A 25325-nucleotide genomic window follows, 5' to 3' on the forward strand; every position below is an offset into this window, starting at 1 on the left:
GTTCGTTGTTGACAAATAAGTCAAACCAGCTGTCTTAGCAAAAGTTGACCCAAGGCAATTCGGCACGGTGCCGGGCTCCAATACCACTGATGCACTAATTAGCATGTATCACGCTTGGAACAGCGCGACCGACGGGACTGGGTCCACTGTCAGGGTGGTTCTTTTTGACTTCATGAAAGCGTTCGACTTAATAGATCATAATATCGACTTAATAGATCATAATATCGACCATAATATCTTGTTCACCAAGTTACAGGCGTATGACATTCCCGACCATCCGTGCATGGGTAACAGACTTCCTCACAAATCGCAAGCAGCGCGTGAAACTGGGCCAAGATTGATTGTCAGAATGGGGCGCGGTCCCGGCAGGAGTTCCCCAAGGGACCAAACAAGGGCCTTGGCTTTTTATCGTGATGATCAATGAGCTCGACCTAGATGACACGGAACTTTGGAAGTATGTCTACGACACTACGATATCGGAAACCATTGCCAGGGGATCTTCTAGTAACATACGAGAAGCGGTGAACGCGCTCTCAGAACAAGCATCAGCGGACAAGTTCAAGCTTGATGAGAGAAAGTGCGAAGAACTGCGAATCGGATTTAGTACTAAGCCGAGTAATGTTGAGCCGAATCAGGTGAACAGTAAACCATCGATACTGTGTTCCATGCTAAAATTTTCGGGCTTAAGTGACCTCACCATAAATCACTATATCGAGGAAACTACTAAAAGGCAAGGAAATGACTCAACTGTTTACTTTTTGGTTTGGATCGGGTATTCGTACCAAGACGTAGGGGCCTAAAGTGGTGTGGTAGTGAGGTGGGTGTAATCGTATGGTATGGTGATGTTGGAGGGTGATGGTGAGGGATGGCTAGTAAGGTAATGTGGAGTGGAGATGGTAGTAAGGTAATTATGGTGGGGAGGTGGATAGGTTGGACTAGTAGGTGGTGGAGGGTGGTGGAAAGATAAAGTGGGGCTATAGAATAGGTTGTGGTAGTGTGTGGTGGGTAGGTGAAAAAGAAAAAAATAGTAATAATATGGTGTGGTATGGAGATGGCTAATGGCTGTGTTGGTGGGGGAAAAATTGGTATGGTGTATAGGTAAGAGTGGTGGTGAGGGAGATGTGGAGTAGGTGTAGTTGTGGGAACTATTAGGTATGAAATAGTATATCATGATCGTTACTATGACAATATGGAGTATGAATATAATGCCTAAATGATGTAAAAAATGAACAGGAAATATGTCCAAATGGTGTCGAAAAATCCACCAAAAATAATAGAATGGTTTCTGTTTCTGGGGTCCGAAGAACTTCTTCAATTCTAACTCTAACTAACTCTAACTCTTCTAAAATCTAACTTGTATCCGCCCGATCATGGAGTATGCGTGTCCAGTCTTCCAAAACAGCCTCCCAGACTATCTGTCCAAAGACCTTGAGAACATTGAAAAAAGAGCATTGCGCATAATCTGTCCTTTCAAGAACTACGATGAAGTGTTACACGAAGGTGGTCTGGTAGGACTTAGTGAGCGTCTCACTACACAGCTTTTGACAAGCTTTTAGCGGAAAAAAGCAACAGGCTGCACAAGTTGCTTCCCGAGTTTTATGATTGTAAATATGTCTTACGTAATAAGCGTAAATTTATAATCCCGAACTTTTAAACTCTCCGCTTTAAGCGCAGTTCCATCGAACAAAATACCTTGAAACCCGGATACCCGTAATTTCTAAGTGTATTTTAATGTTTATCATATTTCTTAATATTTTAATGTAAATAATTCATTTTTCAACTTTAGAAGTTGCAAAAAATTTTAATAAAGACCATCTATCTTCTATTCATTTATTATTAACTCTTATCAATATATTTTTACTATCACTCATAATTGTCCACCATTTTTCCGCGATTTTGGTTTTACTTATTTGTCCCATTTCTCTATACGAGAGAGGGATTATATCGAAGAAACTATTACATTAGATTGCACACTGGAGAACCAGCAACATTAAATATCCAGTCAATATGCTCGTCATGTACACACTAGGTGATGTGCGCAGTGCTTGTCATGTATACACTAGGTGATGTGCGCAGTGCTTGTCATGTATACACTAGGTGATGTGCGCAGTGCTCGTCATGTACACACTAGGTGATGTGCGCAGTGCTTGTCATGTATACACTAGGTGATGTGCGCAGTGCTCGCCATGTACACGCTGGGTAATGTGCGCATTGCTCGTCATGTACACACTAGGTGATGTGCGCAGGCCTCGCCATGTACACACTAAGTAATGTGCGCAGTGCTCGTTATGTACACACTAGGTGATGTGCGCAGTGCTCGTTATGTACGCACTAGGTGATGTGCGCAGTACTCGTCAGGTATACACTAGGTGATGTGCGCAGTTAATATCATGTACACACTAGATGATGTGCGCAGTAATCGTTATATACACACTAGGTGATGTGCGCAGTGCTCGTTATGTACGCACTAGGTGATGTGCGAGGGCTAGTCATGTACACACTAGGTGATGTGCGCAGTGCTCGTCATATACACACTAGGTGATGTGCGTAGTGCTCGTTATGTACGCACTAGGTGATGTGCGCAGTGCTCGTCATGTACACACTAGGTGATGTGCGCAGTTAATGTCATGTACACACTAGGTGATGTGCGCAGTGCTCGTTATATACACACTAGGTGATGTGCGCAGTGCTTGTTCATATACACACTAGGTGATGTGCGCAGTGCTCGTCATGAACACACTAGGTGATGTGCGCAGTGCTCGTTATGTACGCACTAGGTGATGTGCGCAGTGCTCGTCATGTACGCACTAGGTGATGTGCGCAGTGCTCGTCATGTACGCACTTGGTGATGTGCGCAGTGCTCGTCATGTATACACTAGGTGATGTGCGCAGTGCTCGTCATGTATGCACTAGGTGATGTGCGCAGTGCTCGCCATGTACACACTAGGTAATGTGCGCAGTGCTCGTCATGTACACACTAGGTGATGTGGCGCAGTTCTCGTCATGTATACACTAGGTGATGTGCGCAGTTCTCGTCATGTACACACTAGGTGATGTGCGCAGTGCTTGTTTATGTACACACTAGGTGATGTGCGCAGTGCTTGTTTATGTACACACTAGGTGATGTGCGCAGTGCTTGTTTATGTGCACACTAGGTGATGTGCGTAGAGCTCGTCATTTAGCACAAAGTGATGTGCGCAGTCCTCATCATGTACACACTAGGTGATGTGCGCAGTGCTCGTCATGTACACACTGGGTGATGTGAATTTCATTTGTTGTGTCTAAACAGCCTGTGTCTAAATAAGAGTTTATTGATTTATTTGGATTTATTTGGATTTCTTTCTTGCTCGTAATTTCTTAACCGATTCTTCAGTTAAGAAATTGACAGCCAATCCATTCTTCCATCAAATGGCTGTCATGTGACAAAGTCATCGACTCAGGTTAATAATGTGGTGGGACGGTTTAGTGTGCTCTTCCGAGAAGACTGGCATCACGGGAGAAATAACTTCAACTCACTTAAATATTTATTTGATTTTATATTGTCAGTTCCCCTGTTAAAAGGTTGGTTTGCCTCTATGGATAAACGTTTTAAATAGACTTCATTAAAAACATCAACAAAAGACGAGGGAGAAAGCGGCACAAACCTTATCTTCCAATCGAGTTGCGCAAAGTGAAATAAGGGAATGGTATTCATCTTTAGCTTTTTTAAATGACAGCGCGCTTGTCTGAGAAAATCCCTTTTAAGTAATGCATTGTAAACCACTAGAAATAAGCAATTAAAACTTAAAGGACCACTAAAAGCCGATCAGAGAAAGGAATAGTTGAAAAGCCCTAAGAGATGACGCCTTCTGATAAAGGACTCTCCGACTCATGAGTAATGAAAAGATATTCCGCGAGCTCTGCATTCTCACGAACAACTAAACGAGTGAAAGAGGAGCTTTTTAAGCCTGAATCACCATGGTTACGTATTTCTATTAGGGCGGGGGACTCCACAACATGGTAAAATAATATTTCCATATACCGTGGCAACCCAAATATTAATTTCTGTAGGGGGAGCTACGGTTATTCAGAATCAAAACTCTTGATATCAAAAGCAGCTCAATGAGTCAACCAGTCGTACTGCAGAGCCTCGTTTTACTAGCTAAATGACTCGATGAAACTTGATGGATCCGTAAAATACTTAATTTACATCTATTCTCTATAATGATTTTCTATTTAGTTGACTTATTTGTTGTTAAAGAGCCCATGTTTTTCCGTGTTACGTGATCAATTATGCACATTTTTGTGGATCGTGTCCCTTCGCCCCCCCCCCCCCCCCCCCCACAATTTCAATGTTGCTTTACCATCGTTACCATCGCTCTGTAGACAGAAATGCAAAACTCTCGAATGTAAGCGCTAAGCCACCATCATGTCCAATGCTTTATAGTAGATTTTATGGGCTCACGGTAAAATAAGAAACCCATAGAAAGCGGGCGGTCCGGAGCGGAGCTGCATGGTGATTCAGCTGAATTTCATTTCAGGGACAGAGTAGTCATAATTGGTTCATTCGGCTACAAGATAACAGCACAAATCCGTTTCTCGCACGCTCTCGAACTCAGTTCGGACTATTTAAAAATAGTTAAAACTGTTATAACAGTTAGTTCCTTTGCGAATCATAACGAGAAGAAATCGACCGTTATTCCAAGTATTTGTGCTTGGCATGAATTTCAGCTGAACCTCCACATCGCTCGGCACTCGGATATTGCGCAGTAGTATTTTTAGGGTTCTAAAAATCGAGACTATATTCTTGGCATGTTCTCAAATTTTAAGGGAAAAGGCAAAAATCAATTTATTTAGCGGTTACAAGTCAGCCAGAAATTTTCTGTGTCAGAAAGGACATATTTCAAATAATGTTTTACTTTGAATGATTTTTTTCGTCGTTTTCTGGCGTGGCAGGCGCCATCATTTCTGTATTTATTTTGGCTTGAATTTGCCATTCAAAAAGTCATGCAACTTCTTAGAGCAAGACATCTATTCCATGCTAATCGTCCTTAAAATAAAACGTTTCACATTAAAATGCTTACGAGTTGAGTAAATATATTATTTCAGTTCCTAACAGTATAATCGATGTGTAATCTAACATACGGACAACTGCAAATTGATAAGAGAGTTTTAAAAATCTGGATCTAAAAAAGGCTGTATTGCACATGTTCGATGCCTGAATAAATACCTTTATAATTTGTATCTCGGGAAAACAAAATCTTTCTTAAAAAAACTGTACCAAACTTGTCTTGAAGGCGTTAATGCAGATTATAATGGTGATAAAAACAAATTGGATTAAATATGAATGAAAAGATTGTTGAAATTATTACAATAATGCATTACACAGTTTCTGTAAAGTATAATGAAGAAAATACTAATAATAGATGCACTTCCCAATTCCAGAGCCTTCTAATCGGCGATGTGTTTATTTTGCTAATTGCTTTACGTCGAAACAATATTCATAAGCAGTTACTATGGCAACATATTTTAAATATACTCAGCAATGCATTCATGTTTATATTATGTATTCAAAACTTTGTTGGTGCACGGTCCCATGGTAATTCAAAGTCAAGAAGCTCGCGGGGGAAAACTTTCGCTCGCAAATCGAGCCAGCAGCCTCATCTTCTTGGTAATTACTCTACAAGACGAAGACAAGATTGGTGGAACAGGATTTTTAAATTAATTTCACGGGTTATTACTTGTCGCTCGCCTAATCTCCGTGAATTCCGTCTAGCGTGTGGATTGAGGTTGGCATTGACTCAGGCGACGAGAACTTATCTTAAACTTCGAGAACTTGTTTACACTTTTTAGCAAAACGCCGGTCGTGTTTGTACCGGTTGGTACGAATTAAATTCGTCATTGGAGTATAGTTTTTCCATTGGCACGCTTTTAAAGCCATGACTTGTGCGAATTGCACGGGCTGTGTACCTTTGGTGTACGATAAGTGCTCAAAGCAAGCCCTGGGGACCCTCTTTCTATCCTTCCTTGATGAATCCAGCTGGAATCAAGGCCTCAGAACGTTCATCTACCTTATAGCGCTGTTATGGTGTTTCATGGGGGTCGCTATCGTCTCAGATATATTCATGTGTGCTATTGAAACCATCACAAGTAAAACCAAGAAGGTAAAAATAGCCAAGCAAAACAGCTCGGAAATTATAGAAGTGGAGGTCCGTGTATGGAATGAGACGGTTGCTAACTTGACTCTTATGGCGCTGGGTTCCTCCGCGCCTGAAATTCTGCTCTCTATCATCGAAATTACCATTATGAATGGATTCGAGGCCGGCGCGCTGGGCCCGAGCACTATTGTAGGGTCAGCAGCGTTTAACCTTCTCTGCATCACCGCCGTATGTGTGATGGCTGTGCCGAAGTTCGAGACCCGACGTATAAAATCCATGAACGTGTTCGCAGTGACGGCCATCACGTCCCTTCTGGCTTATATCTGGTTATTCATCATTCTCTCCGTTAACACGAAGGACGTGGTGGAGCTCTGGGAGGCGATCCTGACTTTCTTGTTCTTCCCCATTCTTGTTATTATCGCGTACATCATGGATAAGAACTACTGCTGTCCCGGGAGGGTTGAGCCTGAAGGAATGCTGGAGTTGGGTGAGTCTACACGATAACTGCAAGTGGCCTGATGTTCTTGTTAATAAAGGCTAATTCATACTAAATCAAAAAAGCAACTTGAAAAAAGATATAAAACATATATATCATAATAGTTTGATATCATTCCGTTAACTGTAGTTGCTTTCTCTGTCGATTTCTCTAACTACTGAAATATATCTACTTGCTTTTTTCAAGATTCCCAATTTTTAATCCACAGAAATTAAAAGAGTTTGAAAAAAAGGAGTCATTATTTTAAGTATTATATCTAAGACAATAAAGGCTAAGAGTTAAAGGATCTCTACCCGGAAAAATAAATTATAGGCAATATGTTATAAAGTTGTTGTTTTTAAGAGAGCCCACCTGCTCTAATTAAAAAATTTTCCTTGAGAACATCAGTAGCAGTTTATGGGTGTTTGGTTTTCCGTTAGAGACAATTTCCTGCGCTTAACGGGTTTTGTAGATGTTTGTGGTAGTGCTTGACGGTGTTATGTCTTCTATCCAGTAATTCTTATGGGGAATTATTTGTTATTTCTAAAATCTTCCTCATGATACTAAACAAAATAATGAAAAATGTCAATCATTCTGCTTTTTAAAACCAAATAAGAGTATAGTATGTGTCTAATTCTAGATCAGATTGCTTCCGGTGTTTTATTTTGACACTTCATTTCATCCAAATAAAATATTTAAATTAAAAAAAAATGTCTGATATGATAATAGGGCATTTTTTGCACTAAAACAAATTTATAATTCAAGAATGTTGGCATAGGAAAAGATAGGTATAATATTATAATTTTCGTTTTTTCTGAAAAGAAACAACAATTAAAAAGAAAAGAATTACCTAGCAAAAAGGTTGCATGGTAAATATTATACAACTGGTATAACATACCCACATTAACCTGAGGGGGGGAGGGCATCGGGTTACAGTCATACATATCGATATGGAAAAAGCTGCAAGAGCAGGATCAATTGAATTGGGTGACTCCCCCCCCCCCTCCCAACTCTGGATACTTTCTGGAACAGCAGTTGTATTATCCACCCTCTACATGCTCATTTTCTATGTTTGCAAGCCCCCCCTTTCCCTTTCCCTCTAAAAGTCCTGATATGCCAATTGTGCTACCCTTGATAATGACTGATTTCTAATACCCTAATGATTAAATTTGGCTTTTTCATGAGTGACTTTTGGTTATATATCCATGTGCCAATTCACCCCCTGTAAGACTTTAGGAAAACATGTTGGTCTAGGAAATGCAGAAAACAATAATTTGTATGCTTAAAAATAGGAGGTAGTTTGTTGTTAAAACATTATGAGTTTCTTGAAAAAAACAGAATATATTATTTATCAGACTTATTGAAGTCCATCCAACAATTGTTATGTCAGGCAGGTGGTATTTGCTATTTGAATATATAAAGGAGTTTAAATACATTAGTATAATCTAGAAAAGTTCTTGACTTTCATAAAACTCTAACAAAAGATAAAAAATGCAATTGTTTATTTCCATAGTGACTAACCAGTACTTATGATGTATGTCCTAGCTTATCTAAAATGTACATTAACCCAAAAATGGTAAGAGTTAGGTAAAGACCATTCATTTTAAAGGTATAGATAATAATAAGATTGTTAAAATAATGTCTTAATGATAACAATGTGAGAGCCACACATACAGTACACATAAATATATGCTTGGAAATGTCATCTTATTATCAGGATTTAGTTATGTGACCTATTATCACCATGTGAACTAAAAGGCATAATTTTAGTTGGCTAATACAAAAAAATAATGAATTGAGATGTGATAGCAAAAACATAGAAACAATTTTCTCTTCGGAGCAGTCTAGTAATAGACTAGGATGTAAACAAACACATTTCTGTTTTATTGTTCTTTGTTTCATTTAACTCTCACAGGAAATGCTTCATTAGTCGGTAGATATTGATGAGGTCTTTTTTGCAGAGGAGGGAGACAAAAAGTTCCACCTTTCGACAGAAGACCCAGAAGTAGAGGGATTTATTAAGGTTTGCTATTACCTGATACATCAAAATACTATTACCTCCACAATACACTCAAACCCCACCCACCCACATCCACCACCCCCGACACCTTTGAATACACAAATCCCTCCTTTCCCCTCCCCCACACTCTACAACCCTCCTCTCCCCTCCCCCACACTCTACACCCCGCCATCCCCTCCCCCACACTTTACACCCCGCCATCCCCTCCCCCACACTCTACACCCCGCCATCCCCTCCCCCACACTTTACACCCCGCCATCCCCTATCCCACACTCTACACCCCGCCATCCCCTCCCCCACACTCCACCATCCCCTCCACCTTTATGATACCCACAACCCATTCCTCTCTTAGACCACCAACTTAACTGACTCCAGGCTAAACATCTTACCAGTCAAATTAATGCTATTTTACACTGCTTTACAAGCATAATTAACATTCCTCCACACCCCGCCATCCCCTCCACCTTTATGATACCAACAACCCATTCCTCTCTCAGACCACCAACTTAACTGACTTCAGGCTAAACATCTTACCAGTCAAATGAATGCTATTTTCACACTACTTTACAAGCATAACATTCTGGTTCCCAGAGCTCCTCCGCTGTTGTGTGTCGGAGGCTCTGGAAGCAGATGGTTATGGGCAAATTTGATTGGCTGTGAAAAATGCCTGCGTAATGATTTGAAATTTGCACACACTACTGCGCAACGCGTTTATTTCCGGTAGATAGCATTCACTTCCGATATAACTTGGCAAAAAGCTACGCTTGTACCGAAACCTGGGAATTATGCATCTATCAGCGGCTTAGCCCAAGTTGCGACTCCCGGGAATTTGTCAAAATCCCTTACAAAACTTAAAAAAAAAACCCGGGGAGCAGGGCGGAAAAAATGACAAAATCCCGTACCCCAGGGATCAATTCATGAAGAATTTTCTTGGTGACTCTTAACAACATAAGATAACATAGTGCATGCACAGTGTGATCATTGCCGAGGCCTCAAACAAACGTTTTGCAACTTGTTCACGGTATGGCCACGATAGTTTACGGATTGTTATGACGTTTTTTTGTCGTTTTCTATTCGCTTTAGAGGAAGGTAAAATGTTTTTCTTCGTTGTATCAATGTACGAGAAAGAATTTCAGTGGGTCTTAGTGCCAATAGATGAGCAGGTTATTGTTTATTTGAATCACTATGCGACGAATTATGGTCGTCGATGAGCTCCAGACACGAGCGCAAAAAGCTGGAAGCCAGTCACACGCGTTCTTGTCTGATTTACCGCTGACCAAACAAATCCCCAGTCCCCGGGGGTCGAATCCCGGGGGAAGCCGCTGATAGATGCATTATACTAAGAAAATCCATGTTCAAATAAAGCGGTGTATAGATGATAGCTCACGTGAAACTAAGCGAGGAATTAATGAAAGATCAAGGCAATTCGCGCAGGTAAAAATGGAAAATACTAACATGTTTTATTGTAAATTACAACGGGAATCGTATACCAAAGTCGAGACGTATTGTTTTGTTGGTCTCTTCGTTATGGCGGGATTATGACGCCAAGTGAGCAAAGTGCCGGTGATACAAAGTGCCGGTGATACAAAGTGCCGGTGATGCAAAGTGCCGGTGATACAAAGTGCCGGTGATACAAAGTGCCGGTGATGCAAAGTGCCGGTGATACAAAGTGCCGGTGATACAAAGTGCCGGTGATACAAAGTGCCGGTGATACAAAGTGCCGGTGATGCAACAGTGCCAGTGATACAAAGTGCCGGTGATACAAAGTGCCGGTGATACAAACTGCCGGTGATACAAACTGCCGGTGATACAAAGTGCCGGTGATACAAAGTGCCGGTGATACAAACTGCCGGTGATACAAACTGCCGGTGATACAAACTGCCGGTGATACAAAGTGCCGGTGATACGAAGTGCCGGTGATGCAACAGTGCCGGGAAAAACTCGCACTGACTGTTTTTGCTTTGATTTCAAATTAAAATTGAAGCCAATATTTGAAAGTCCGACAACCAGCGCTTCCTCAAAATGATTGTCCGCCATCTTGCAAACGATAAACCGGAAGAGAGATATATCGACAAACTGAAAGTCCCGGATTGTCCTAGAATCTCCGCTTTTCGTCTGCTACCAGAGCCTCCGGCGGGGAGTATGACTGAGGAGCTCTGGGAACGAGAATGCATAATTAATCGCAGCATTATGTTCCATCATGTCCACAGGAAGTGAGCCAGATTCCGGATATTACTGAAGATGACACAGCTAAGCTGGTGGCAGCTCACATCAAAGCCAAGCAACCAAAGAATTATGGGTACTACCGAGTTGGTGCAATACGAAATATCGGCGGCGGTCACAAACTGAAGCCTAAAATGGACCCAAGACTTAACATGGTGTGTATGAGGTATTTTTGACCAAATAGTGGAATCCCATTAGAGCTGGCATTAATATATTTACCCATCAGAGCTCGTATTAATATATTTACCCATCAGAGCTCGTATTAATATATTTACCCATCAGAGCTCGTATTAATATATTTACCCATCAGAGCTCGTATTAATATATTTACCCATCAGAGCTCGTATTAATATATTTACCTTTCAGAGCTCGTATTAATATATTTACCCATCCGAGCTCGTATTAATATATTTACCCATTAGAGCTGGCATTAATATATTTACCCTTTCCCGCTGAGTTTCATATTTAATTTTTTCTCCAAGATCTATGAAGAGTTGTCTGAAGTTGGTTTTTCTACCTCTGGCGCATCAACTATCCTACACGGGAAGAAAGGTATGGGTGATCAGCTATCCTACACGGAAAGAAAGTAATGGGTGGTATGTTTGCAGTACAACGTTGGACTTTCTGCATTTTTTTAATAGAATTCACGTGTTTATTTTGATTGGCAAAGACTCACAACAAAATAAACACAGACATTGCTGCGTTTGTCACGCCAGAGTGGCGAAAACATAAAATCTTTCAATGAGAAAAAAACTCTTTTTGACAAAGAAACTTAATTCTGGCTGGTTCGAGAGCTGAATAAGTTGCTTTTGTTGTTGTTAGTAGGTCGCTAAAAACGTGCAAATTTGCCATCCAAAAATGTCACGTGATTTCTTAAGTCGAGTAAGTCGACTAGTATTTGTGGAGAAACACGTATAAGGCAGACAGTTTAGATATAAAACACAAATAAGGCAGACAGTTTAGATATAGAAATTGGACGGACACACGAAAGGGTCATTATGGATTGACTAATTCATCGCATGAAACATTAATTTTCTTCTTTCAGATGCGATCAAACCTGCTGTCATTGAGTTCGCGACGACAAAGTGTGCAGTAATGGAGAATGACAAACTAGTCAAGATCGGTGTCATGAGGTCTGGAAATCTGAACGTTAGCGCCTCCGTTAAGTAAGTAATGGGACGATCTTCTCGAGAATTAGTGAAAACGTTATAAAGTTCCGTATAAGTTGTTTTTTGTTTTTGTTATTTTGCCACTAAAAGCCTGAGCGCGAGCGAGGTTATCATACAAAAAGTGACGGGATTTGTAGAGGCAAGTCCATTGTTCTCTTATTTCCTTGGTCTAATCATACTCTTGTCCGTTTAGCTTGGTCTAATCATACTCTTGTCCGCTTAGCTTGCTTTAATCATGCTCTTGTCCGTTTAGCTTGGTCTAATCATACTCTTGTCCGCTTAGCTTGGCCTAATCACGCTCATGTCCGTTTAGCTTGCTCTAAACATACTCTTGTCCGTTTAGCTTGCTCTAAACATACTCTTGTCCGTTTAGCTTGCTTTAAACATACTCTTGTCCGTTTAGCTTCGAGACGATTGACGGCACGGCCGAGTCTGGCTCTGACTATGTTGCCAAGAAAGACGTGATGGTATTTAAGCCAGGAGAGACACTCAAGCACTTGGACATTGAGATTATCGACGACAATGAGTGGGAGGAGAACGAGATCTTCTTTGTCAAGTTGGCTCCTTACGACATGAAGGACGCAGGGACTGTGGTCGGCAAGCAGAGCATCACAGAGATCACAATCATCAACGATGATGGTAGGTCATCATCACAACCATCAATGATGATGGTAAGTCATCATCACAACCATCAACAATGATGGTAAGTCATCATCACAATCATCAACGATGATGGTAAGTCATCATCACAACCATCAACGATGATGGTAAGTCATCATCACAATCATCAACGATGATGGTAAGTCATCATCACAATCATCAACGATGATGGTAAGTCATCATCACAACTATCAACGATGATGGTAAGTCATCATCACAACCATCAACGATGATAGTAGGTCATCATCACAATCATCAACGATGATGGTAAGTCATCATCACAATCATCAACGATGATGCTAAGTCATAATTACAAGAGTACAATCATCAAGGATGATGGTAAGTCATCATCACAATCATCAAGGATGATGGTAAGTCATCATCACAATCATCAACGATGATGATAGGTCATCATTACAATCATCAACGATGATGGTAAGTCATCATCACAATCATCAACGATGATGGTAAGTCATCATCACAATAATCAACGATGATGGTTGGTCATCATCACAACCATCAACGATGATGCTAAGTCATAATTACAATCATCAACGTTTTTGCATTATCTCTTCTTCTAGAACCTGGAGTGCTATCCTTGCAAAAACCTAGCTTTGTGATCAAGGAGAGCATAGGGAAAGCGAACTTCCTGGTGGAACGGACAGGTGGTACTGATGGCACCATAAAGGTGACCTGGAAAACAACAGACCAGTCAGCCATCAATGGGAAGGACTACCATGGGGGAATAGGGGAGCTGGTCTTTGAACACGGGGAACAGATGAAAGACATCACGATAGAAATAATGGATGACAAGGCATTTGAAAAAGACGAGTGTTTCCTCCTTGAGATTATGGATCCCACTGGTGGAGCAACGCTTGGCAAGATCACGCGATCAGTCGTCACTATCGTCAATGACGACGGTGAGATATAAGCACATGCACAGCTCGTATGTAGAATGCATCTGTTTGATTGGGTTGTCATCTGTCAATATTCGCCCTTTTTATCTTTTCATAAAAAAAAGATGCTCCCCTCTAATTTCTACGTCATTAACGCTGGATTTATTGAATCCCTATAGAGTACAAGCGTCTGTTTGACCGTGTTGTCGCCCTCACCCATCTCAACCTGGACAGACTAGAGCTTGGCTCCTCATCCTGGGGACAGCAGTTTCGTGACGCCCTGTCTGTCAATGGTGGTGATATTGAGAACGCGACCACCATGGACTACATCATGCACTTCTTAACACTTGCCTGGAAGGTACAATTAGCCAGGGGGGTACATGCACTTCTTAACACTTGCCTAGAAGGTACAGTTAGCCAGGGTGGTATAATAAGCCAGGGGGGTTCAGTTACCCAGGGGGGTACAGTTACCCAGGGGGGGACAGTTAGCCAGGGGGGTACAATTAGCCAGGGGGGACAGTTAGCCAGGGGGGGACAGTTAGCCAGAGGGTACAGTTAGCCAGGGGGGTACAGTTACCCAGGGGGGTACAGTTAGCCAGGGGGGTACAGTTAGCCAGGGGATACAGTTAGCCAGGTGGGTACAGTTAGCCAGAGGGTACAGTTAGCCAGGGGGGTACAGTTAGCCAGGGGGGTACAGTTAGCCAGGGGGGAACAATTAGCCAGGGGGGACAAGTAGCCAGGGGGGACAGTTACCCAGGGGATACAGTTAGCCAGAGGGTACAGTTAGCCAGGGGGTACAATTAGCCAGGGGGGTTCAGTTACCCAGGGGGGACAGTTAGCCAGGGGGTACAGTTAGCCAGGGGGGTACAATTAGCCAGGGGGGACAGTTAGCCAGGGGGGGACAGTTAGCCAGGGGGGAACAATTAGCCAGGGGGGACAGTTACCCAGGGGGGTACAGTTAGCCAGGGGGTTACAGTTAGCCAGGGGATACAGTTAGCCAGGTGGGTACAGTTAGCCAGAGGGTACAGTTAGCCAGGGGGGTACAGTTAGCCAGGGGGGTACAGTTAGCCAGGGGGGAACAATTAGCCAGGGGGGGACAGTTAGCCAGGGGGTACAGTTAGCCAGGGGGGGGACAGTTAGCCAGGGGGTACAGTTAGCCAGGGGGGACAGTTAGCCAGGGGGTACAGTTAGCCAGGGGGGACAGTTATTCAGGGGGTACAGTTAGCCAGGGGGTACAGTTAGCCAGGGGGTACAGTTAGCCAGGGGGGGACAGTTACCCAGGGGGTACAGTTAGCCAGGGAGTACAGTTACCCAGGGGGGTACAGTTAGCCAGGGGGTACAGTTAGCCAGGGGGGGACAGTTAGCCAGGGGGGGACAGTTAGCCAGGGGGGTACAGTTACCCAGGGGGGTACAGTTAGCCAGGGGGTACAGTTAGCCAGGGGGGACAGTTAGCCAGGGGGTACAGTCAGGCAGGGGGGAACAGGTAGCTGGGTGGTAAGTTAACTAAGGATCCAGTTTGCTAGGGGGTACATTTGCCAGGGGGGTACAGTTTGTTGGGCCGTACAGAAAGTCAGTGAGTACAGTTAACCAAGAAAACGGTTAGCCAGGAAGATGCAGTACAGTTTGCCAGGGGAACTGTTTGCTGAGTGGTAGAGAGTCAGGACTACATCATGCACTTCTTCTAGATGCAAGTATGACTGGTGGGAGGGGGACATTTTGACAAGAACTATTAAGACATCATAAAAAGTTTGCTGTTGAATTTGTTACAACCTCATCTCTGTATCTTTTCCAGGTAATCTTTGCAGCTGTCCCCCCCTGCACCTGGGCAGGTGGATGGGTGACCTTCTCTGTCGCACTTTGCTTCATTGGTATCCTGACAGCAATAGTGGGTGACCTAGCTACCATATTTGGATGTCTAGTTGGCCTGAAGAATGAAGTGACTGCTTTCACATTTGTGGCCCTGGGTACCAGTCTCCCTGATCTGTTTGCTAGCAAAGCGGCAGCCATAAACGAGAAGTACGCAGATGCGTGTATTGGGAATGTGACGGGGAGTAACTCAGTCAATGTGTTTCTGGGCCTTGGCACACCGTGGGTTATTGCGACAATATACCACAAGATTGTCAATGTAAGTAAATATGCAATCAGTTATACCCCAATATATCACTGAATCGCCAGTTAACACATGACCGTAAATATGTGACCCACCCCATCTCCCTCCATTTGTAGTTCACCTTCCTATCCATTCCCTACTACTTGTGACTGAACACTCCCCCATCTCTCTCTACTTGTGACTCAACCCTCCCCCATCTCTCTCTACTTGTGACTCACCCCTCCCCAATCTCCCTCTACTTCTGACTCACCCCTCCCCCATCTCTCACTACTCGTGACTCACCCCTCCCCCATCTCTCTCCACTTGTGACACACCCCTCCCCCATCTCTCTCTACTTGTGACTCACCCCTCCCCTATCTCCCTCTACTTCTGACTCACCCCTCCCCCATCTCTCACTACTTGTGACTAACCCCTCCCCCATCTCTCTCCACTTGTGACACACCCCTCCCCCATCTCTCTCTACTTGTGACTCACCCCTCCCCCATCTCTCTCTACTTGTGACTCACCCCCCCTATCTCTCTCTACTTGTGACTCACCCCTCCCCTATCTCTCTCTCTACTTGTGACTGAACACTCCCCCATCTCTCTCTACTTGTGACTCCCCCCCATCTCTCTCCACTTGTGACACACCCCTCCCCTATCTCTCTCTACTTGTGACACACCCCTCCCCTATATCTCTCTACTTGTGACACACCCCTCCCCTGTCTCCCTATGTTTGTAACTCACCCCTCCCCTGTCTCCCTATGTTTGTAACTCACCTACCCCTCCCTGTCTCCCACTATTTGTGACTCAACCCTCCCGTCTCCCTCTCTTTGTAACTCACCCACCCCTCCCTGTCTCCCACTATTTGTGACTCAACCCTCCCGTCTCCCTCTCTTTGTAACTCACCCACCCCTTCCTGTCTCCCACTATTTGTGACTCGCCCCTCCGCTGTATCCCTCTGTTTGTAACTCACCCACCCCTCCCCTGTCTCCCTCTGATTGTAACTCACCCCATGTCTATCTGTTTGTGACCCTCCCCTCCATGTCTCCCCACAGCCCAACAAGCCGTTTGCTGTCAATGCGGGATCCCTGGTGACTAGTGTGGTGACATATACTGTGTGCGCCATTCTGTGCCTTGGGGTGATTCTCCTGCGTCGCTATGTCAAGCCCCTGGGTGGGGCGGAGCTTGGCGGGCCATCTTGGAGCAAGTTTTCTACAGGGGTGTTCTTTATCTGCCTTTGGATTATTTACGTTTTGATATCTGCTTTAGTGGCTTATGGTCATGTGACCTTTTAGACACCATACATGGCCTGCTAGACACCATATCACATGGCCTGCTAGACACCATATCACATGGCCTGCTAGACACCATATCACATGGCCTGCTAGACACCATATCACATGGCCTGCTAGACACTATATCACATGGCCTGCTAAACGCCATATCACACGGCCTGCTAGACACCATATCACATGGCCTGCTAGACACCATATCACATGGCCTACTAGACACCATATCACATGGCCTGCTAGACACCATATCACATGGCCTGCTAGACACTATATCACATGGCCTGCTAAACACCATATCACACGGCCTGCTAGACACCATATCACATGGCCTGCTAGACACCATATCACATGGCCTGCTAGACACCATATCACATGGTCTATTAGACACCATATCACATGGCCTGCTAGACAACATATCACATGGCCTATTAGACACCATATCACACGGCCTGTTAGACACTATATCACATGGCCTGCTAGACATCATATCACATTGCCTGTTAGACACTATATCACATGGCCTGCTAGACATCATATCACATTGCCTGCTAGACACTATATCACATGGCCTGCTAGACACCATATCACATGGCCTGCTAGACACCATATCACATGGCCTGTTAGACACCATATCACATGGCCTGCTTGACATCATATCACATGGCCTGCTAGACACCATATCACATGGCCTGCTAGACACCATATCACATGGCCTGTTAGACACCATATCACATGGCCTGTTAGACACTATATCACATGGCCTGCTAGACATCATATCACATTGCCTGCTAGACACCATATCACATGGCCTGCTAGACACCATATCACATGGCCTGCTAGACACCTTATCACATGGCTTGCTAGACACCATATCACATGGCCTGCTAGACATCATATCACATGGCCTGCTAGACACCATATCACATGGCCTGCTTGACACCATATCACATGGCCTGCTAGACACCATATCACATGGCCTGTTAGACACCATATCACATGGCCTGCTAGACACTATATCACATGGCCTGCTAGACACCATATCACATGGCCTGCTAGACACCATATCACATGGCCTGCTAGATATCATATCACATTGCCTGCTAGACATCATATCACATGGCCTGCTAGACACCATATCACACGGCCTGCTAGACACCATATCACACGGCCTGCTAGACACCATATCACATTGCCTGCTAGACATCATATCACATGGCCTGCTAGACACCATATCACACGGCCTGCTAGACACCATATCACACGGCCTGCTAGACACCATATCACATGGCCTGCTAGACACCATATCACATGGCCTGCTAGACACCATATCACATGGCCTGTTAGACACCATATCACACGGCCTGCTAGACACCATATCACATGGCCTGCTTGACACCATATCACATGGCCTGCTAGACATCATATCACATGGCCTGCTAGACACCATATGACATGGCCTGCTAGACACTATATCACATGGCCTGTTAGACACCATATCACATGGCCTGTTAGACACCATATCACATCGCCTGTTAGACACCATATCACATCGCCTGCTAGACACCATATCACATGGCCTGCTTGACACCATATCACATGGCCTGCTAGACACCATATCACATGGCCTGCTAGACACCATATCACATGGCCTGCTAGACACCATATCACATGGCCTGCTAGACACCATATCACATGGCCTTTTAGTCAGTGGATTATTCAACAATGAACCATGCAACCTTTGAATCTCATCACTGGTTTTACTAATTCAACTATGGGCCATGCCATCAATTGAAGATAAAGCAATGTATAGTTTTCTTAGAATTAGTTCCTAGAAAAGGATGGATGTTGTCGAGCCTTATCAAAGTTCCTGTTGTGACTTGCATGAAACAATGTGACACACATTGTTCTACCTAGAAAACCTATGAAAACGAGATTCGTGGATATTTAGGAGCTAAATTATAAAATTTAGAATGTTCAATATTCACAATGGAACAAGAATATCATGAAAGTTGGACCAGGAACTTTTTAGCGCAAGGTCCGGCTGCAGGCTGGGGTAACATAGTGTAATATAGCACTTTTAATGACACACTGTGTAGATGTACGCTTATTCTACAGTACATTAAGCACTGTGTTATTTTCATATTCTTAAAGGAATTCAAAACCTGAAAAAACATCCTTGAAACTCCTTGAAAGCAGTTGGAAGTGAAGCAAGAATATTTCAGGCCAAAGGATCTGTTTGTTTTTTTTGGAGCATGAACTTCTAATAGCTATAGACAAGCCATGATGAGTTCTGTTAAGGGAAGTCAACTACAGCAGTCCTTCTCTTTGAATAATAACTTTTTACCTGTTCTTTAATCATACCCTCTCTTATTATGAGTTGATACATTAAGCCAAGGGGGGGATAATTAATTTAAATAAATTCTGATGACTTGTATATAATATATTTTAAGGCCAGAGGACACAATGACAATGGAAAGAGTTTGAGCATAAAAAACTTTTTTTTTATTAACAGTATGAGCGGTAAGTTTAAGTTTGATTTTCTAGTCAAAGGTGGTTGATTCAACCTGAATCTCAGATTTTGCAGTAATTTATGGCTTCTCACGAGAAACTTGTCACAATCTCTGAAATCAAGTCTATGGATGCACCATGTTTTGTTATCAAACTCCCCCTGGCTAAGCTGAGTCTGTGACTCTTTCACACACCCCCAGGATGTGAGTTAATACATGGAATGCCGGGGGGGCAAAGCTTTTGCAACACCCTTAAGCCATAGGCTTATTAAGGAAAACTGGGTTATTTTTGTGGCTCAACACAAGGATATACTATCAAAGACAGGATTGTAAATGATATGTAGTTCATTTTGCCACAGTATATTTATTCCTTTTGCTGATAAGATTCCACTAAGGAAATAATTGTGTACATTGTATGTACGAATACATAGAGCTATTATCAATGGATTATAATTATGTAGGTGCACTTAATTTAACACATAAAAGATATCGATTAAATCACTAGAACACATCTCACTGTATGAAGTAGGATCTACTTTTGGTAAAAAGCTTATTATTACAAAATAAACTAGAGAGCTGTACAAGTGTGTATTTGTTTCAGATAGACAACACATTTATCTGTTTATTGATAGTGCAGGGCTTGTCAAATATAGTTACCTAGTTGACATTTTTCTTATCCATGCTCTTAAAAGATCATTACACAAAAATACAGGAACAACATGCAGAAATTCATCCTTAAAACACTACTCTAAGACATCTTGATTTTATTTGACTTGAATGATATAAATCCATAAATAAAAACATTTTGTGGTAATAACTTTTTTTGGCAAGATTTCCTCTGTTGATTAATTTAAATAAACTATCTCTACCATTATTATCTTGAAGAGTTAAATTCCAAGAGTTAAATTCCAAGAATCAAATTCTTCCTTGTCTTAACTCCTCAGAAGCTTGGCACAGATATTCACACAGTTCTTGGACTAATGGATGAGATTGTCCATGAGTAACTTCAAGGATTTTCCTGGCCTGTTCCAACCTCTTGACAGCAAGCTCCAGGTCTTGGTGTGTCACAGCTAGAAGCTTGCCTTTGGTTTATAAACAAAACCCATAAAAAAAACAAGAAAATATGATAACTGCTACATCTGAAACTCTATGGTATAATAGCTTGTACACTTGAAGTAGCAATCACACCAGTTCACTTCCAGAGGGCCAATGAAAACCTTAATTCCCTGCTAGCAGAGGCATTCATGAGCCCAGCAAAATACAGAGTAAAGAGGCCTCTACTAGCAGGTAAAACCGGACAAGAGACAAAAGATAGTTTACAGTGCGACAAGTAAACCGTGAACATCTAAAATATGTGTGGAATGTTAATTGTCTTCTGGCCAATCAGAAGTGAGAATCCAGACACTGAGACTTGTTAAGTTATGTTTTTCTAGTTGACTGTTTGAATACCTCGCAAGTGATTGGTCGAAACAAACATTCCATACATATTTCCGGTGTTCATGGTTTTGTGCTCTTAACGGTCTCACTCTAAAAGCAAGTTTTAAATTTCATTAGCATTTCACCAAAAAGTAAAAAAGTCTGCCTCCAGAATTTTCTATGTCTTTAACATCAGTGGATAATTCATGCTAAATGGATTGTCTGGTTAGTGATACAACATAAATTCTGCAGAGGAAAGAGTTCAAAACAACATTTTTGTTTGTGAAGTGATGCACTAAGTGCATTTTAAATCACCTGGCCACTCTAAAAAGCCAACTAACTTGCAATAGAGGATCCCTATTGAAATAGGGATACATCATACCACTGCATTCTTGTGTTTATGCATGGTTGCTTATGCCTAGTGCACACTTAGCAACATAACGACATGGGCGCGCACACTATGTTTAGCCAGACATAACGACATGGACATAATGACATTAAAGAAAAAACATGTTTTTTCTCTTATGTCGTTATGTCCATGTCGTTGTGTCGAAGATAATAGTGCAAGCGCCCATGTCGTTATGTGATATGTCGCTAGTGTGCACTAGGCATTATGATTGCTTATTATTGGTCAAATTAGGAACTTACCAATCTTGTACAGATGTACTCCAAGGCATGGATGGTACTTGGGATAGAACCATGTGTAAACCTCTAGGTTCCTTGTGGCATATTCCAGTGCCTTTGTCCAATCTTGTTCCATTACACATGCATCAAAAGCTTTATAACAGAGTTCAATGCTGAGATGGTGATAAAGGCTTCCATGTCCTCCACTAAGGGCACTGTTACAAGTGTGAACTATTTCAGTGTTATTCGGATTTGCTTGGTTCTCCAAGTCTCTCACTTTTAGAACGGCGTCTTGAAGCTGGTTTTGACATGAAGTAAAATAGTTGGCATCTACAAATGTGTCGCACTTGGTGCATCTCCAATCTAAGAGAAAATCATGAAACTGATGAATGTATGTAAATGGCTCCTGGCTCAGTCACTCATTTAAGTGGATACTGTACTCAAACAAAGACATGGTTGAGTGGTACTTAGTTGTATGCCACTCTGAAAACATAGTAGTTTGACACTTTGAGCATTTAAAAACCCTTCATAAAAAGCAAACGTACAGTATATACGGTAGTGGCCAGTCAATCAACCAATCAGTCCATCATTGGTCAGTCGGTCAATCACTCTGTCAATCAATCAATCTGTCAATCAGTAAGTAAATCAATCAGTCCATCATTGGCCAGTTTGTCAATCAGTCAGTCAGTCTATCATTGGTCAGTCGGTCAATCAATCTGTCAATCAGTAAGTCAATCAATCAGTCCATCATTGGTCAGTTCGTCAATCAATCTGTCAATCAGTAAGTCAATCAATCAGTCAGTCAGTCTATCATTGGTCAGTCGGTCAATCAATCAGTCCATCATTGGCCAGTATGTCAATCAATCTGTCAATCAGTAAGTCAGTCAGTCAGTCTATCATTTGTCAGTTGGTCAATCAATCTGTCAATCAGTAAGTCAATTAAGCAGTCCGTCAGTCCATCATTGGTCAGTTGGTCAATGAATCTGTCAATCAATCAATCTGTCAATCAGTAAGTCAACCAATCAGTCAGTCAGTCCATCATTGGTCAGTCGGTCAATCAATCTGTCAATCAGTAAGTCAATCAATCAGTCAGTCCATCATTGGTCTGTTCGTCAATCAGGCTGTCAATCAGTCTGTCAATCAATCAATCAATCAATGAGTCTATCAATCAATCAGTCAGTCAGTTAATCATTGGCCGGTTGGTCAATCAGTCTGTAGGTCAATAAATTAATGGATAAATTTTCCGGCTAGTCAAATTGTTCGTGAGTTGCTTAACCAGTCAATCAGCTATAGCCAGTCAGTTGATTTTTCATTGAGTCAGTTATTCTAGTATCCAGGCATCGAGTTTGTCTTTCAAATGAGATTGTTGCTCAATCAGATAGTCAGCTGATTAAACCTTTGTTGCTCAGACAGCCAGTCAATAAAGTACAAGTTATTTAGTTACCATCAAGTAAAAAAACCCTGGGATTAAATATCTTTCAATATCTACTTACTTTGGTAAACTATTGCCTCACAGCTTATGTTTGGACAAATCAATGAAGTCAACATCTTGTTGTTATCACTAGCATCAAGACATCTATGGCACTGACAATAGAAGCAGAACTGAGTCTCCAACTCCTCTTGCCGTGTTTCCCTTGGGTGGAGCTGCTGGATGTAGCTTATCGTGAGCTCTTCTCCAACAGGTATCTCTTCTAAAGCCTTTATATAGATGTTGGTCCCATTAAAGACAGCAACAGAGTTAGGGGCACATGAATGATTCAGGCAGACAGCATTCGGGAAGATACCAGTACCTGTTGGTAGGTAGAGATTCAAGTCAACCTAACGCCACTTACTCTTATATACCATATCATTAGCCATTTCTAAATTTCCCTTCTATTATCAGCCATTGTTAGAACTCTTTGGAATGGGGCTCAAAGAAAGAGAAAAGGTAATACCCCACCACTTATTTTGTTGCATTACACCGTAGATTCAATGTGATTCACAAAAAAATCCATGTCTCCCAGCGTAAGGGCGTGAAAAGCCTGGGGAGTGGGGGATGGGGGGAGTAGGGGGTTAAGCCTGTGGGACACTACCACAGATATTTCCTCTTTTGCTACTGATTAATTTTTAATAGTTTTTGTTTAGCAAATTGTCTTGAAACAATTACAATCATTTAAGTAAATCTCGTCACCAAAAGGCTACATACCAATAGCTTGCATCTCGCCGTCGCAAATAGCGAAACTGTTGCAGGAAATCTTACTAAAAAGCTCCAAGCCCTCGGTCGGGGAGATCTCAGAGCCAAGATATTCATTCAATACCATTAACACCGACACGAAGTCTTCTTTCGTGTCCGAGTCGATTTTTTCCACATTCGACACCAGCGAATCGTACCAGCCATTTTGGCTCTTCAACTGCCAAACCCTGAACATGAGAAGCACCAGATCCGTAGGAACACGGGGAAATACTCGCTTGAGTCTTTCGCATTCGCTTTTGTGGATTCTCCAGGCAGCGCGCTGACAAGACGCGCCACAATACCGAGCGAACTTGCACCGGGAACAGCGCTGAAGGTCGGAGAGTTTTTCCAAGCAAAAGTCACATCTTTGCCCACGAAGCATATTAGAGAGCATGTACACTACAGGTTGTTCGCTCAGGATAGTATCCCCGGACTTGAGGGGTTTTGCCGCTCGTAAACCACGGCCTTTTGACTCTGTTTCAAAAACTTCGAAAACACTTGGTTTTGGCGCCATCTTGAATTATCAAAGTAGAGAAAGAATAGGACATATGGAAAATGTTACACAGGGAGACCGAGCGTGCGTGAAGAAACTTGTACTCGTCGTTTTATTGCAACATCGTTTTTTCGCGCTACATACTGCACGAAAAAATGAATGCCGTGTAACATGGTCTTCCCCCTCGTTTTTTTACGCAACATTTTGTTTCGCAACATGATTTAGGATTTTGAATCAGGATCAAAATCTTTCAACAAAAAATGACGAATTAGAAAAAATCGATCCGTGTAAACATCACGTCGTCGTTTTTTGTGCAACAAATCCCACAATCCATCTTGTTTTGGGCGTGCAAACGAGGTCGTGTCAACAAACAAAATGAGCTCTAGAATTTTGTTACAAATGATAATGCAAAACGATCCGTGTAACATGTACCCCGAAAATGGTGGCTGTTTTTTTCGCGGGAAAATACGATGTTGCAAACGACGCGTGTAACATCACCTTTTGTTAGGCAAGGTTAGATCACAACAAAGGGCAGCGTCTCAGAGCTCTAGAGGTTATGCGTACGTGACCTGCGCCGGCGCGCGTGGTACAGTGGTATGCCTTCGTAGGGTAGCTTTGCACCGAGCGGCGAATCCTCTCTGATCAACCGTCGTTTCGTGCTAAGACTTGGGGAAACTATTTCCCTCCCCTCCCATGAGCCCCCGCGAGCTCGTGAGACTGGGTGACCACTCCTTACGTCATCGACGGAATAAATTATTGTATTGTTTTGTATCGTATCGTGTCGTATCGTGTTTAAAAGAAGTTCAAAGTTCCCCCCAGGGTACGGAAGTCATTGAGTATGAATGAATCTGTTTTATACAAGTGTTTTGATGAAATGAAAAATAAAAGACGACGCTAAATCAGTAAAACTAGCGATGTGATTTTACAAGATGTCAGCAACGTATAAGCATCATTCTTTATTTGCGTTATTATTAACTTAAATAAACTACACTAATAACTAATTTTGAGATATTTTAATGTGGTTGTGTTAGCGTTGACAATACTCTACGCTTGATAAATATTTCAGTATTCAACTGAAATTTTGCGATAGCCCCAGTACTTCTATATATT

At 42.5% G+C, this 25325-nt stretch overlaps 3 protein-coding genes across 3 annotated transcripts; 1 reads left to right on the plus strand and 2 right to left on the minus strand.

The window, feature by feature from the left end:
- Positions 1-5246: 5246 nt before the first annotated feature.
- LOC5506889 (sodium/calcium exchanger 2) lies at positions 5247-20051 on the plus strand. The gene is made up of 10 exons (XM_032375350.2): positions 5247-6624; positions 8574-8635; positions 10843-11010; positions 11338-11407; positions 11901-12021; positions 12428-12663; positions 13266-13604; positions 13760-13938; positions 15373-15705; positions 16727-20051. The coding sequence occupies exons 1-10, from the start codon at positions 5919-5921 to the stop codon at positions 16964-16966; spliced, it is 2454 nt and encodes an 817-aa protein (XP_032231241.2). The 5' UTR covers positions 5247-5918; the 3' UTR covers positions 16967-20051.
- On the minus strand, positions 16996-18650 carry LOC125557127 (extracellular matrix protein A-like). The gene is made up of 2 exons (XM_048719440.1): positions 17064-18650; positions 16996-17004 (listed from the first exon to the last, which is right to left on the minus strand). The coding sequence occupies exons 1-2, from the start codon at positions 18648-18650 to the stop codon at positions 16996-16998; spliced, it is 1596 nt and encodes a 531-aa protein (XP_048575397.1).
- LOC5506882 (histone-lysine N-methyltransferase SMYD3) lies at positions 19815-24659 on the minus strand. Its single transcript, XM_032375359.2, has 4 exons — positions 23696-24659; positions 23004-23300; positions 21535-21873; positions 19815-20552 (listed from the first exon to the last, which is right to left on the minus strand). The coding sequence occupies exons 1-4, from the start codon at positions 24234-24236 to the stop codon at positions 20386-20388; spliced, it is 1344 nt and encodes a 447-aa protein (XP_032231250.2). The 5' UTR covers positions 24237-24659; the 3' UTR covers positions 19815-20385.
- Positions 24660-25325: the final 666 nt, after the last annotated feature.

The sequence above is a fragment of the Nematostella vectensis genome, chromosome 12 (genome assembly GCF_932526225.1).
Source record: "Nematostella vectensis chromosome 12, jaNemVect1.1, whole genome shotgun sequence".
NCBI lineage: Eukaryota > Metazoa > Cnidaria > Anthozoa > Actiniaria > Edwardsiidae > Nematostella > Nematostella vectensis.

Excerpts from the sequence above, each read along its gene's own strand:
- LOC5506889 (XM_032375350.2), top strand. The coding sequence starts at position 5,919 with ATGACTTGTGCGAATTGCACGGGCTGTGTACCTTTGGTGTACGATAAG. Across the intron at positions 8,636-10,842 it reads AAGTAGAGGGATTTATTAAG|GAAGTGAGCCAGATTCCGGA; the intron begins GTTTGCTATTAC and ends TCATGTCCACAG. Across the intron at positions 12,022-12,427 it reads AACGTTAGCGCCTCCGTTAA|CTTCGAGACGATTGACGGCA; the intron begins GTAAGTAATGGG and ends TTGTCCGTTTAG.
- LOC125557127 (XM_048719440.1), bottom strand. The coding sequence starts at position 18,650 with ATGGTGTCTAGCAGGCCATGTGATATGGTGTCTAGCAGGCCATGTGAT.
- LOC5506882 (XM_032375359.2), bottom strand. The coding sequence starts at position 24,236 with ATGGCGCCAAAACCAAGTGTTTTCGAAGTTTTTGAAACAGAGTCAAAA. Across the intron at positions 23,301-23,695 it reads CGGCGAGATGCAAGCTATTG|GTACTGGTATCTTCCCGAAT; the intron begins GTATGTAGCCTT and ends ACCTACCAACAG. Across the intron at positions 20,553-21,534 it reads AGTACATCTGTACAAGATTG|GCAAGCTTCTAGCTGTGACA; the intron begins GTAAGTTCCTAA and ends TATAAACCAAAG.